Source organism: Canis aureus, chromosome 24 (assembly GCF_053574225.1).
Source record: "Canis aureus isolate CA01 chromosome 24, VMU_Caureus_v.1.0, whole genome shotgun sequence".
In the NCBI taxonomy this organism is placed as follows: domain Eukaryota; kingdom Metazoa; phylum Chordata; class Mammalia; order Carnivora; family Canidae; genus Canis; species Canis aureus.
The window spans coordinates 51,374,501-51,389,302 of NC_135634.1; the positions used below are offsets into that span (position 1 = coordinate 51,374,501).

Consider the following 14,802-nt stretch of genomic DNA (forward strand, 5'->3'; position numbering starts at 1 on the left):
GAAAACTACATCTGAAACATGCTATAGCATATATTGGCTAACTGAATTAAATTTTTTAAAGTACAATCATAAATAGCCATTCACATAGTGAAATGAGGATGTCCTGGTCCCCCACACAACAGTACCCTCGAGACACTGAAAGAGAATGTCATGATCTTACAAAAGTGATGATTACATGGCAATTGGTAAAGATTTTAAAAATGCACACTTGTGCTGGGGTATGGTCATATTCTCTAAAAAAAGACAAATTAACAAAAGACACATTTACCACTAGATCACCTCCTATCCTAGTATTTGAGGATGTGGAAACCCTTGCCCTTCCACAGAGTAGGACAGTGACTTGGGTAAATAGAGAGGCATCCTCACTGTTCACCAAACACTTTATAAGTTCTTGTTTTTCTTTTTTTTTTAAAGATTTAATTTATTTATACATGAGATACACAGAGAGAGAGAGAGGCAGAGACACACGCAGAGGGAGAAGCAGACTCCATGCAGGGAGCCAAACGTGCGACTTGATACCAGGTCTCCAGGATCAGGCCCTGGACTGAAGGCAGCACTAAACCACTGAGCCACTAGGGCTGCCCAAGTTCTTGTTTTTCAAACACATTTCAGTTTTATAAATTTGAAAAGCAGCTCTTAACTGATCCTCTTCCAAGAACAGAAATGTATTCAGAGTTGTTCTCTCCCACTCATGGATCACTCTTTGCTGTCAGGGAATCAACAACAAACTGAGATGAACCCAAAGAGGATTGTTTCCTGACAGATCATTTCAGCTCACAGAAGAATGGTAACCCTAAGGTGATAGTAGGAAGCCATGAGAAAATGTCTTAAGGCTCAGGACTTCACACTTGCCACTCCCGGGAGGACAGTACACGTAGGGCCACAAAGTCAGCTCTTAGTCTGCTCATCTCTTCTGTTAATCTTGGGGCCCCAAGAGACTTCTGGGCTTCAGTGCCTGGCCAAGTAGGGGAGGGTGGGTCAGATAAAGCTTAAGTACAGGGGTACCCAGGAGAACTAGAGGTCGCAATGCACTCCAGGGGCCACAACACAAACAAGCTCACTTAATTGGCCATTTAAGGTTCCAAGTCCCAGCCAGCAGGAGGAAAGAATTTCCCAGCACAGTGACCCCAAGATATAGGTCCTTGTGCTGCTGCCTGGAGGATGCAACAAAACTCAGAAGCTGAGGTGAGCAGAGACCATTCTGTCCCCTGATTCTACCAGGAGAAGGAGCTTGCACAAGCCAGAATATGGGGCACCCAGCTAGACTGTCCCTGGACCCTCACTGAGGGCCCTCTCCTATCCCCTTCCCACTCTCTCTTCATTGCCTGGGAAGCCAGAGCTGAAGGAGGAGGGGTGTCATTCCTCGGCTCACACTTCATTATCATCAGCACATGAAGGCCAGGAGCTCAGAGACCCTGGGAGAGCAGGTGATGGCTGTGTGAGCTTCAACAGTCATGACCTTCACCTGGAAGAGGTAAGGGTCAAGGGCACCATCCCTCAGGGGTCCCAGGGTATGAAGGACACGGTGTGTGTAAGGGAGGCATCAGAGCTATGGTAGACAGGAAGCACTCAGGGCTTGCCTCAGCAGCTGAAGGGGTGACCCCACTCCTGCCCTGGCCCTGTCTTGGGCTCAGGGTCATTCCATCTGAAGGAACAGGTTTTTATTATAATTAGAGGATCATAGCACCAGGCTCCCTCGTGACCTGAAGTGCATTTCTCAGGCTCAAATCAGCAGCTCACCAGAGTACTGAGCACACACACTTCTAAGGGACATGGCCACGGGGTGGGGGATGTAGAAATACTGTAGACCAAGGCCAGCCCTGGGAGCTCATGGCTCTGCAGGAAGGCAGACATGACAACAAAGACCGCAAGATATTGGGACACGGGCAGTGAGGGGTGTGACCAGGCTGCTGATGGCACAAAGAAGAAACAGTCACATCAGAGAAGTGATGGAGAGGTAATGGAGAGGTAAAGATGGGAGACAGGAGATCCTGTCACAGCAAAACAGTGGATGGGGGTGACAGACATTAGCGGTATAACCAGAGAATAGATAAATCCCAGCATGATGTCCCCTATTGGATCTGGGATCACCTGACATGGCCCCTCCTGGGTTCCTCTCCAGGATCCCTCAGCTGGTGGGGAAGCTGTCACTCATTTGTATTAGGGAGCAATATGACATGAGGGAGGGTGTGACTCTTCCACACTGGGAGCTAGCCACCTGATGTGCCCCCTCTACTGATGTGCCACCTGTTTGTTAAATGGGATTATTAGAGAAGAACGGGGTTGACTTCCAGGCTCCCTGTTCTGTTCCATCAGCAGATGGTCAATCTGCTAATGCCGTCATCGTTTCATTGCCGCTACTTATGGTTGTCTGTCGTGCAAATCCCCCCACGCTGTTTGTCTCCTCAAGAATGTCTTAGACACACTCAATTTTACACATTTCAGCACGCAGTTTAGAATCAGCTTTTCTGACTCCGCAATAAAAAAGTCACTGGGATCACACTGACTCAGTTCAGCGTGGGGAGAACTGGCATCATTGCAATACTCAGTGTGCTGGTTGGGAACCTGCCACATCCCGCCATGTTACTTAATCTACTTTGGTTTCTCTCAACAGTTTTATGCATTCCTGGATTACAGACAACTTGGTGTCTGACATACGATAATTTTTATATGTTACTTAATTAGATTTTGCTTGGTAAATATGTGTATATACTTGTGATTGAGGTGGCGTATTTAAAAAATTTTTTTCTTATAAAGTCCTTTTCAGATTTTGCCATTATGATTACATGTGCTCATAAAATAACATGGAAGTTTGACCCTCTTCTATTATTTTGAAGATATCGTATGATTAATTTTTTGTTAGATTTTGTCGTATTTAGGAGTAGTATCTACGTTGACAAGGAAAGCCATCTAGTTCTGAGATCTTTTTTTTATAAATTTATTTTTTTATTGGTGTTCAATTTGCCAACATATAAAATAACACCCAGTGCTCATCCCGTCAAATGCCCACCTCAGTGCCCATCACCCAGGCACCCCCACCTCCCGCCCAGCTCCCCTTCCACCACCACTAGTTCATATCCCAGAGTTAGGAGTCTCTCATGTTCTGTCTCCCTTTCTGATATTTCAGTACTGGGATCTTTTATATGGAAAGAGTTTAAAGAACTTCTTATATTTCTCAAACTATGGATCTCATATATCTTTTACTTCGTTGGAGGAGTCCACTGGGGGGTCGGTGATATCTTTCTAGTAGTTTGCCATTTTTATCAACATTTCAAGTTATGAAACCATTCTGTCACGATCCACTCCAATTCTAGGATCTCAATGATATTCTCCTTTCACTCCTGACATCAGAAAATTTGACTTTTATCCTTCATCCTTCCAAAGTCTTGTCATTTGATCAGTCTTCCCAAATAATCACCTTCTGGTATAACATCTCTCTGGTGAGTTCCTGTTTACTGATTAATTAAGTTTATTCTTTACTTTCTTCCATTCTATTTCCTTGGGATTTCATTCACTAATCTTTTTTTTTTTTCACAAGACTCCTGAATCACAGGCAAAATTTATTGAGTAGAAACTTCCATGATTTTCATTCTCTATTCTTTTATAATATTTTCTTTTTTTAATAATAAATTTATTTTTTATTGGTGTTCAATTTGCCAACATACAGAATAACACCCAGTGCTCACCCCGTCAAGTGCCCCCCTCAGTGCCCGCCACCCAGTCACCCCCACTCCCCGCCCTCCTCCCCTTCCACCACCCCTAGTTCGTTTCCCAGAGTTATACTGATTTGCTGTTTTTCTGCCCTTCTAGCATACAGAGAGAAGCCTATAAATTTCCCTTTGAACACAGTCTTAAATGTATCCTGATAGTATTTTTGTTACTCATATTATGCAATTTTAAATTTCAAAATTATTGTTTAGACCTGCAGATTACTTACATTTTATTTTATTATGTATATTTTTTATTGAAGTTCGAGTTATCCATTCATCTTTCGTGCCAACATTTTAAATGAAAAAATACATGAGGATTTTCTTTTCTTTCTTTATTTTTTTACTTACAACTTTATTTTTTTTTATTGGTGTTCAATTTGCCAACATATAGAATAACACCCAGTGCTCATCCCATCAAGTGCCCACCTTGATGCCGGTCACCCAGTCATCCCCACTCCCCGCCCACCTCCCCTTAAACCACCCTTATTTCTTTTCCCAGAGTTAGGAGTCTCTCATGTTTTGTCTCCCTCTCTGATATTTCCCTCCATTTTTTCTCCTTTCCCCTTTATTCCCTTTCACTATTTTTTATATTCCCCAAATGAATGAGACATATAATGTTTGTCCTTCTCCAATTAACTTATTTCACTCAGCATAATACCCTCCAGTTCCAACCACGTCGAAGAAAATGGTGGGTATTTGTCATTTCTAATGGCTGAGGAATATTGCATTGTATACAGAGACCACAGCTTCTTTATCCATTAATCTGTCGATGGACACCAAGGCTCCTTCCACAGTTTGGCTATTGTGGACATTGCTGCTGTGAACATTGGGTGCAGGTGTCTCAGCTTTTCAATGTGTCTGTATCTTGGGGTAAATCCCCAGCAGTGCAATTGCTGGGTTGTAGGGCAGATCTATTTTTAACTCCTTGAGGAACCTCCAATATATTCTTATAATACTTTTTATTTCTGCAAGATCAGAAGTCATGTGTCTGCTTTCTTTTTTTTTTTTTAAAGATTTTATTTATTTATTCATGATAGTCACACAGAGAGAGAGAGGCAGAGACACAGGCAGAGGGAGAAGCAGGCTCCATGCACCGGGAGCCCGACGTGGGATTCGATCCCGGGTCTCCAGGATCACGCCCTGGGCCAAAGGCAGGCGCCAAACCGCTGCGCCACCCAGGGATCCCATGTGTCTGCTTTCATTTCTGATTTTTAGAAATTTAAGTCTTCTGCCTTTTTTTGGGTCAATCTAGCTGAAGGTTTACAAAGTTGGTTAAACTTTTCAGAGAACTAACTTTTAGTGTCATTGATTTTCTGCCTTATTTTACTCTCCTCCTATTCATTTATCTCTTTTCTAACCTTTATTATCTCATTCATTCTATTTGCTTTCAGCTTAGTTTTGTATTCTTTTTTTGTTTGTTTTCTTTCCTAAGAAAGTTAAATTATCGATTTTAAATCTTTTTTTTTTAATGTTCATGTTTAAGATATAAATTTCTGAGTCCTTCTTTCATTGCATCTCCTAAATTTTGGTGTACTGTGTTACCAGTTTTGTTCATCTCCAAATACTGTATTACCATTGTGATTTCTTCTTTGACCTATATTCTGTTATTAAAAATATGTTGTTTAGCTTCAACATATTTGTAAGTTTTCCAAATGCTATGTAAGGCTATGTTTTTGCCCTGTGATTTCATTCCATTTTGTTTGGAGAACATACTTGGTGTAGTTTATATCTTCTAACATTTATTGAGACTTGCTTTGTGAACTAACATATGTCTATCCTGGATAATGTTCCACGTGCACTGGAGACGAATGTATTCTGCTATTGATGAGCACAGTGTGTCCCACATATGCTCTTTATGACCATTTGGTTTATGTTGCTTTTGAAATCTATTATTTCCTTGCTGACACTTAGATTTGCTGTACATCACAGGCAACACTGGCCTGCATGCACTGGGTTCTAGAGCCTGAGCCCACCTGTGTAACACCCCTGTGGGAACCCAGGAACTCCAGCTCAGCCCCTATTCACGGCCACTGATGGGTAGTGTCAGGAAGCCACCACCCTTTACAGCCCTCTCCCCTATGGACAACGGGCAGCTCCAGCCTCAACAGCAGCCGGGGCCCTGACCTCTGCTTCAGGCCAGCTCTCCTTGGGCAGCGTCACACAGGTGGCTTTCGGGATTCCTTTCCAACATCCTGCACCTCAGGGACCCATGCTGGCTCCCAGCCAGGCTTTGCTGCCACCCCAGCTGTCGTGCCCCCTGGCACAGCCACTGCCCCTGGCTCCATGACCAATGCTGGGCCCAACAGCTGGCAGCACTGCCCAATAGCTGGCAGCACAAGCCCAGTCCCCTTGAGCTTGGGGGTTGCAGCAGCCCCTGCAGGATTGGGGAGGCGACAGGCTGCCCCAGACCGGAGCTGCAGCTTTGGAGCTCTCAGCATTACACCACAAACCAGCAGGGCCCCGAGCAGCACACACCACTTTAGAAACAGCTTGGGCCCGAACACCCAGGACCACCCTTGCGGGAGCACCCCCATGACAACCACCAAAGCCAGCACCAAACACAATCCTGTGTCTGGAGGCCCGAATGCCCCTACTGTAAGTCCCAGCTTGAGGAATCTACCCACTCAGAGGCCCCCAAGGGCCAGCCCAGAGCCCAGCAGCACTGCCAGTGAGGCCACCTGCAGGGTCGTGTGCAACCTGGGCCCTACTCCTCGCGGCCCTGCCTCTGTGCTGAGCACAGCCAGGAGCAGCCCTGCCAGGAGCAGCCCTGCCTCTGTGCTGAGCACAGCCAGGAGCCCTTTGTCAGCTGCCCAGGGCCTGGGGAGTCACAAAAGAGCTGCGCCGAGCCACAGGTCATTTCCCTCCACCTCCCAATCCACTCTTTTGGGATCTAAGAGGAAAATGTGGGCATGAGTCCGTAGCTACCTGGCAAGTCACCAGTGTGCCCCTTCCCTCTAGGCTGCATGTGTATGGACCTCATGTCCATGGGAAACCCTAGTCAGGGAAACCTGACCTCTGTGGTCTTGGAGCAACACTGGGCATCCGGAAAGCCAGCATCCGGAATATTCCCAAGCCTTGCCCCGCAGTTTTCCCAAAGGTGGGTGGCTTGAGCTGTGTCAGGTCCCAGTGGCTACAAACCCCAGGACAGCTTGCGGAGGCCCGTGTCCCTTCTGCCTCCAGACCTGCAGCACACAGGACTCCTCCATGGCCCACACTTGACACTGGCTCTCCCCATGTTCTTTCTATGTTCTAGGAGTTTCCTCCATAGCTTAAAATAAGGCCTTGTTCCACGTTGTTTGAAAAAAAAAAAAAGATTTTCTGTAGTATTCATTATTGAAAGAGGAGTATTGAAGTCTTAATTATCATTGCTAAATTCACTTTGAGTCTTGAAGGATATTTTTGGGTAGAGGTAGAATTCTAGTTGGTAACTATTTTCATTGAACCAAGGAAAATATAATTCATTTTACTCTGTCTTCCATGGTTTTTAATCAGGTAAACCATTGCCAGTTTTACTTCTAAGGTTGATACCTTAAAGCCACTATGTCTTCTTTTTTCAAAAAAAATTTACTTACTTATTTTACAGGGAGGGGCAATAGGAGTGGGAGAGATGGAGACTCTCAGCACAAGGAGACTCTGTGCTGAGTCTGTATGTTCCAGGAGGACCAATCTCACAATTCTAATATCACAACCTAAGAAAAAAAAAATAGAAGTTAGAGATGGAACCAAATGTGCCACCCAGGATTCCTGTTTCCGTTTTCAGGCTGCTTTTGATTTTTTCCTCTTAATTTGGTTCTATATATTATTACTATGATAGATCCAAGGGTGATGTTCTTTGTATAAATCCCGCCTTGACTATGGAGGTTTCATGTATCTGCAAAATAATATCATTCATTTGTTTGAGGTAACAACTGGCCATTATTTCTTCAACTTCTGATTTAGCCTATTTTTTTAAAGATTTTATCTATTTATTCATGATAGTTACACAGAGAGAGACAGAGAGGCAGAGACACAGGCAGAGGGAGAAGCAAGCTCCATGCACTGGGAGCCCGACGTGGGATTCGATCCCGGGTCTCCAGGATCGCGCCCTGGGCCAAAGGCAGGCGCCAAACCGCTGCGCCACCCAGGGATCCCTGATTTAGCCTATTTATCTCATTCCTCTTCTTTGAGGAATTCATAGTATGTATGTATCTAATCTTTGATCTCTAATCCTCATTCCTGATTTTTCTCTTTTTGTCTCTCGATATTTCACTCTGAATATTTTCTACTGATCTGTATTCTAGGTCACAAATTTCCTCTTTAGCTCTTTCTAATCTGTAAAATTCATTCATTGAGTTCTAATTGTAGCCATTGTATTTATAAAGAGTTAGATATTATTTCTCTTTAGAGCTTCCACATTTCTGCTAAAATTCTTACTCTCATCTTTTAATAACTTTAAAGTTCATGTGTGCTAACTCCAAAACCAAAGACTCTTTTGGTTTTTCTATTGCTTCTGTTCTTTTTTTTTTAATTTTATTTTATTTATTCATGAGAGACACAGACTGAGAGAGAGAGGCAGAGACACAGGCAGAGGGAGAAGCAGGCTCCATGCAGGGAGCCCGACGTGGGACTCAATCCCGGGACTCCAGGATCACGTCCTAGTCAAAGGCAGGCGCTAAACCGCTGAGCCACCCAGGGATACATGCTTCTGTTCTTTAAGTTCATAATACAATACTTAAATTCGGTTGGCATTATTTATTTATTTTTTTAAAGAGTTATTTATTCATGAGAGACACAGACTGAGAGAGACGCAGAGACACAGGCAGAGGGAGAAGCAGGCTCCTCACAGAACCCTGATGCGGAACTCATTCCGGATACTGGGATCATGACCTAGGCCGAAGGCAGGTGCCCAACCACTGAGCCACCCAGGCGACCCTGTCTGGCATTATTTAATCAGAACTTTTATAGATAATATCTGCCATCTAAGATGTGTCTTCCTCTGGAGATATGTTTATTTTTTCAAGTGTCAGAGGCACTAGCACTCAGATCACATCTTGATACAATTTAAGTGATTGAAATGGTCAGAAGCTGAGCTGCATTCCAACTCCTGATTTATCTCACTCCCATGGTGCAACCTGCCTGTCCCTAGTAACCAACCAGTCACCATTAGTTCTGCAAACCAGACAAAATCTCACTGCTCAGCAGCCTGGCTGATTCCTCTTCAAAATGGCTATGTCTCAAGGGAAAAAGAAACACTGAGTAAGGAAATCCCTGGGCCTCTGTGTATATTGAATTTTGCTTAGTAATTCTTTACTAAATCATTAATTCCCTTATACCTTCAATCACATTTTGGTTTTTGTTGTATATGTTTCCTAAATAGACTTCAGCAGAAAATGGCTTAATCTGCTAATACTGGACAAGTAATTCCCCTGGTGAGGACTGAGGCTCATGCCATCCCACAGTAATGAAAACCTCTCCAAGGTCTACATTCAAGATTTTGTGCTGGAGGGATTTGGGGGTGGCCTGGAGACCCAGGTGCTACTCTTCACTCTGTTTCTGGCCCTGTACATGGTGACTCTGCTGGGGAACATTCTCATGATCATCATAATTACCCTGGATGCCCGCCTGCACTCCCCAATGTACTTCTTCCTCAAGAACCTCTCCTTCGTGGACTTGTGCTACTCATCTGTGATCGCCCCCAATGCACTGGCCAACTTCTTCTCCTCATCCAAGGTCATCACCTTTGCAGGATGTGCCACCCAGTTTTTCTTTTTCTCCCTCCTGGCCAGCACTGAATGCTTCCTCCTGGGTGTCATGGCCTATGACCGCTTCATGGCCATCTGTAACCCCTTACATTACCCGAGCACCATGTGCCAGTCTGCCTGCACTCGCCTGGTGCTGGGCGCCTACTGTGGAGGCTGCTTCAACTCTGTTGTGCAGACCAGCTTCACATTCCACCTCTCATTCTGCAGCTCCAACCGCATCAACCACTTCTTCTGTGATGTGCCCCCTCTGCTCCAGATCGCCTGTGGCAACACGGCCATCAATAAACTTCTCTTGTTTGGCATCTGTGGGCTCATCATTGTGGGTGTGACATTTGTGATCCTCATCTCCTATGGCTACATCACAGTGACCATCCTGAGGATGCGGTCAGGAGCTGGGAGACGCAAGATCTTCTCCACCTGTGGCTCCCACATGACTGCAGTGACCCTCTTTTTTGGGACTCTCTTTGTCATGTATGCCCAGCCAGGAGCAATTGAGTCCATGGAGCAGGGCAAGGTGGTCTCTGTCTTCTACACGCTGGTCATCCCAATGCTCAATCCTCTCATCTACAGTCTGCGAAACAAGGATGTGAAGGAAGCTGTGCAGAGGCTGGGCCAGAAACACACAGTCACGTGAAGGATGTGCAGTAGGGAGTCAGTGTGTCCTGCAGGCTTGATGGAAGCTATGGAGGTTGCCACAGATGGGGAGCTCAGTTTTCTTTAACTGGCATATTTCTCAAACAAGAAGAATAAGCTTTAGATAAATGTCATATGCTATCTACAACCAACAATGGTATATTGTGCCCTTGAAAGTTAATGGGTTGATCTTAGTTTCAGTGCTTTTTTTCAGAATAAAATTTTTAGAAATGACTCTTCAGTCTTGGAAACAAATTGAGGTTTGCTGGACAGAAAGGTCGGGGAATGGGGTAAATGGGTGATGGGCATTAAGGTGGGCATGTGATGTGATGAACACAGGTGTTATATTCAATTGATGAATGATTGAAAACTACATCTGAAACATGATGTAGCATATATTGGCTAACTGAATTAAATTTTTTAAAAATACAATCATAAAAAGCCATTCACATAGTGAAATGAGGAAGTCCTGGTCCTCCACACAACAATACCCTCGAGACACTGAAAGAGAATGTCATGATCTTACAAAAGTGATGATTACATGGCAACTAGTAAAAAGATAAAAAATTAGAGACCTGTTCTGGGGAGTGGTCATATTCTCTTTTAAAAAGACAAATTATCAAAAAAAAATAAAAATAAAAATAAAAAAATAATAAAAGACAAATTATCTCATGTGCATGTTGGCCATGTCTATGTCTTCCCTGAGATTTTTTAAATAATAAATTTATTTTTTTATTGGTGTTTTTTTTTAATTTTTTTTATTGGAGTTCAATTTGCCAACATATAGCATAACACCAAGTGCTCATCCCATCAAGTGCCCCCCTCAGTGCCCATCACCCAGTCACCCCAACCCCCCCCACCTCCCTTTCCACCACCCCTTGTTTGTTTCCCAGAGTTAGGTGTCTCTCATGTTCTGTCACCCTCACTGATATTTTCATTCATTTTCTCTCCTTTCCCCTTTATTCCCTTTCACTAAGTTTTATATTCCCCAAGTGAATGACAGCATATAATATTTGTCCTTCTCCAATTGACTTATTTCACTCAGCATAATACCCTCCAGTTCCATTCACGTTGAAGCAAATGGTGGGTATTTGTCATTTCTGATGGCTGAGGAATATTCTATTGTATACATAGACCACATCTTCTTTATCCATTCATCTTTTGATGGACACTGAGGCTTCTTCCACAGTTTGGCTATTGTGGACATTGCTGCTAGAAACATTGGGATGCAGGTGTCCTGCCATTTCACTGCATTAGTATCTTTGGGGTAAATCCCCAGCAGTGCAATTGCTGGGTCATAGGGCAGGTCTATTTTTAACTCTTTGAGGAACTTCCACACAGTTTTCCAGAGTGGCTGCACCAGTTCACATTCCCACCAACAGTGCAGGAGGGTTCTCATGTCTCCACATCCTCTCCCATATTTGTTGTTTCCTGCCTTGTTAATTTTCCCCATTCTCACTGGTGTGAGGTGGTATCTCATTGTGGTTTCAATTTGAAAACATACAGAATAACACCCAGTGCTCATCCCGTCAAGTGCCTCCATCAGTGCCCATCACCCATTCACCCCCACCCCCGCCCTCCTCCCCTTCCACCAACCCTAGTTCGTCTCCCAGAGTCAGGAGTCTCTCATGTTCTGTGTCCCTTTCTGATATTTCCTACCCATTTCTTCTCCCTTCCCTTCTATTCCCTTTCACTATTATTTACATTCCCCAAATGAATGAGAACATATAATGTTTGTCCTTCTCCAATTGACTCATTTCACTCAGCATAATACCCTCCAGTTCCATCCACATTGAAGCAAATGGTGGGTATTTGTCATTTCTAACGGCTGAGGAATATTCAATTGTATACATAAACCACATCTTCTTTTTTTTTAATTTTTATTTATTTATGATAGTCACAGAGAGAGAGAGGCAAAGACACAGGCAGAGGGAGAAGCAGGCTCCATGCACTGGGAGCCCGATGTGGGATTCGATCCTAGGTCTCCAGGATCACGCCCTGGGCCAAAGACAGGCGCTAAACCGCTGCGCCACCCAGGGATCCCAAACCACATCTTCTTTATCCATTCATCTTTCGATGGACACCGAGGCTCCTTTCACAATTTGGCTATTGTGGACATTGCTGCTAGAAACATCGGGTGCAGGTGTCCCGGCGTTTCGTTGCATCTGAATCTTTGGGGTAAATCCCCAGCAGTGCAATTGCTGGGTCGTAGGGCAGGTCTATTTTTAACTCTTTGAGGAACCTCCACACAGTTTGCCAGAGTGGCTGCACCAGTTCACATTCCCACCAACAGTGTAAGAGGGTTCCCTTTTCTCCGCATCCTCTCCAACATTTGTGGTTTCCTGCCTTGTTAATTTTCCCCATTCTCACTGGTGTGAGGTGGGATCTCATTGTGGTTTTGATTTGTATTTCCCTGATGGCAAGTGATGCAGAGCATTTCTCAAGTGCTTGTTGGCCATGTGTATGTCTTCCTCTGTGAGATTTCTGTTCATGTCTTTTGCCCATTTCATGATTGGATTGTCTTTTTCTTTGCTGTTGAGTTTAATAAGTTCTTTATAGATCTTGGAAACTAGCCCTTTATCTGATATGTCATTTGCAAATATCTTCTCCCATTCTGTAGGTTGTCTTTGAGTTTTGTTGACTGTATCCTTTGCTGTGCAAAAGCTTCTTATCTTGATGAAGGCAAAAGAAACAAAAGCAAAAATGAACTATTGGGACTTCATCAAGACATTTTGAGTTTATCTTTGTGTATGGTGCAAGAGAGTGGTCTAGTTTCATTCTTCTGCATGTGGATGTCCAATTTTCCCAGCACCATTTATTGAAGAGACTGTCTTTCTTCCAATGGATAGTCTTTCCTCCTTTATCGAATATTAGTTGGCCATAAAGTTCAGGGTCCACTTCTGGGTTCTCTATTCTGTTCCACTGATCTATATGTCTGTTTTTGTGCCAGTACCACACTGTCTTGATGACCACAGCTTTGTAGTACAACCTGAAATCTGGCATTGTGATGCCCCCAGAAATGGTTTTCTTTTTTAAAATTCCCCTGGCTATTCGGGGTCTTTTCTGATTCCACACAAATCTTAAAATAATTTGTTCTAACTATCTGAAGAAAGTCCATGGTATTTTGATAGGGATTGCATTAAACAGACATGGCCAACATGCATATGAGAAAATGCTCTGCATCACTTGCCATCAGGGAAATACAAATCAAAACCACAATGAGATACCACCTCACCCCAGTGAGAATGGGGAAAATTAACAAGGCAGAAAACAACAAATGTTGGAGAGGATGTGGAGAAAAGGGAACCCTCTTACACTGTTGGTGGGAATGTGAACTGGTGCAGCCACTCTGGAAAACTGTGTGGAGGTTCCTCAAAGAGTTAAAAATAGACCTGCCCTACGACCCAGCAATAGCACTGTTGGGGATTTACCCCAAAGATTCAGATGCAATGAAACGCCGGGACACCTGCACCCGATGTTTCTAGCAGCAATGTCCACAATAGCCACACTGTGGAAGGAGCCTCGGTGTCCATCGAAAGATGAATGGATAAAGAAGATGTGGTTTCTGTACACAATGGAATATTCCTCAGCCATTAGAAACGACAAATACCCTCCATTTGCTTCAACGTGGATGGAACTGGAGGGTATTATGCTGAGTGAAGTCAGTCGGAGAAGGACAAACATTATATGTTCTCATTCATTTGGGGAATATAAATAATAGTGAAAGGGAATATAAGGGAAGGGGGAAGAAATGTGTGGGAAATATCAGAAAGGGAGACAGAACGTAAAGACTGCTAACTCTGGGAAACGAACTAGGGGTGGTAGAAGGGGAGGAGGGCGGGGGGTGGGAGTGAATGGGTGACGGGCACTGGGGGTTATTCTGTATGTTAGTAAATTGAACACCAATAAAAAATAAATTTAAAAAAAAGATAAAGAAAATCAATTTAGTTTTAGCTTAATATATTGTTTTATTAAAAATTATAGCTATATCAAAAAAAAAAGGAATATTCCTCAGCCACTAGAAATGACAAATACCCACCATTTGCTTCGATGTGAATGGAACTGGAGGGTATTATGCTGAGTGAAATGAGTCAATCGGAGAAGGACAACCATTATATGTTCTCTTCTTTTGGGGAATATAAATAATAGTGAAAGGGAATAGAAGGGAAGGGAGAAGAAATGGGTAGGAAATATCAGAAAGGGAGACAGAACATGAGAGACTCCTAACTCTGGGAGACGAACTAGGGGTGGTGGAAGAGGAGGGGGGTGGGGGTGAATGGGTGACGGGCACTGATGGGGGCACTTGACGGGATGAGCACTGGGTGTTATTCTGTATGTTGGCAAATTGAACATCAGTAAAAAATAAATGCATTATGAAAGATATAAAATAAAATAAAAAATTAAAAAAATAGAGACAAATTATTTAATTAATTAAAAGACACATCCACCACTAGACCACCTCCTCTCCTAGTAGTTGTGGAGGTCGCAACCCTTGCCCTTCCACAGAGTAGGGACAGTGACTGGAGTAAATAGAGAGGCATCCTCACTGCTCACCAAACACTTTATAAGCTCTTGTTTTTCAAACACATTTCAGTTTTATAAATTTGAAAAGCAACTCTTAACTGATCCTCTTCCAGGAACAGAGATGTATTCAGGGTGGTCTTCTCCCACTCGTGGATCACTCTTGCTGTCGGGGACCAACAACAAACTCAGATGAA

General features: G+C 43.6%; 2 protein-coding genes across 2 annotated transcripts in view; both read left to right on the top strand.

Annotated features, from left to right (window-relative positions):
* Nucleotides 1–8,723: 8,723 nt before the first annotated feature.
* Nucleotides 8,724–14,802, top strand: part of LOC144296348 (olfactory receptor 9S13-like) — a 28,096-nt gene continuing 22,017 nt past the window's right edge. Inside the window, exon 1 of the mRNA XM_077869488.1 lies at nt 8,724–8,945. The gene's annotated coding sequence lies outside the window, so the exon portion shown is untranslated. The remainder of the gene's footprint in view (nt 8,946–14,802) is intronic.
* Nucleotides 9,089–10,260, top strand: LOC144296352 (olfactory receptor 9S13-like). Its single transcript, XM_077869493.1, has one exon. The coding sequence runs from the start codon at nt 9,135–9,137 to the stop codon at nt 10,083–10,085; it is 951 nt and encodes a 316-aa protein (XP_077725619.1). The 5' UTR covers nt 9,089–9,134; the 3' UTR covers nt 10,086–10,260.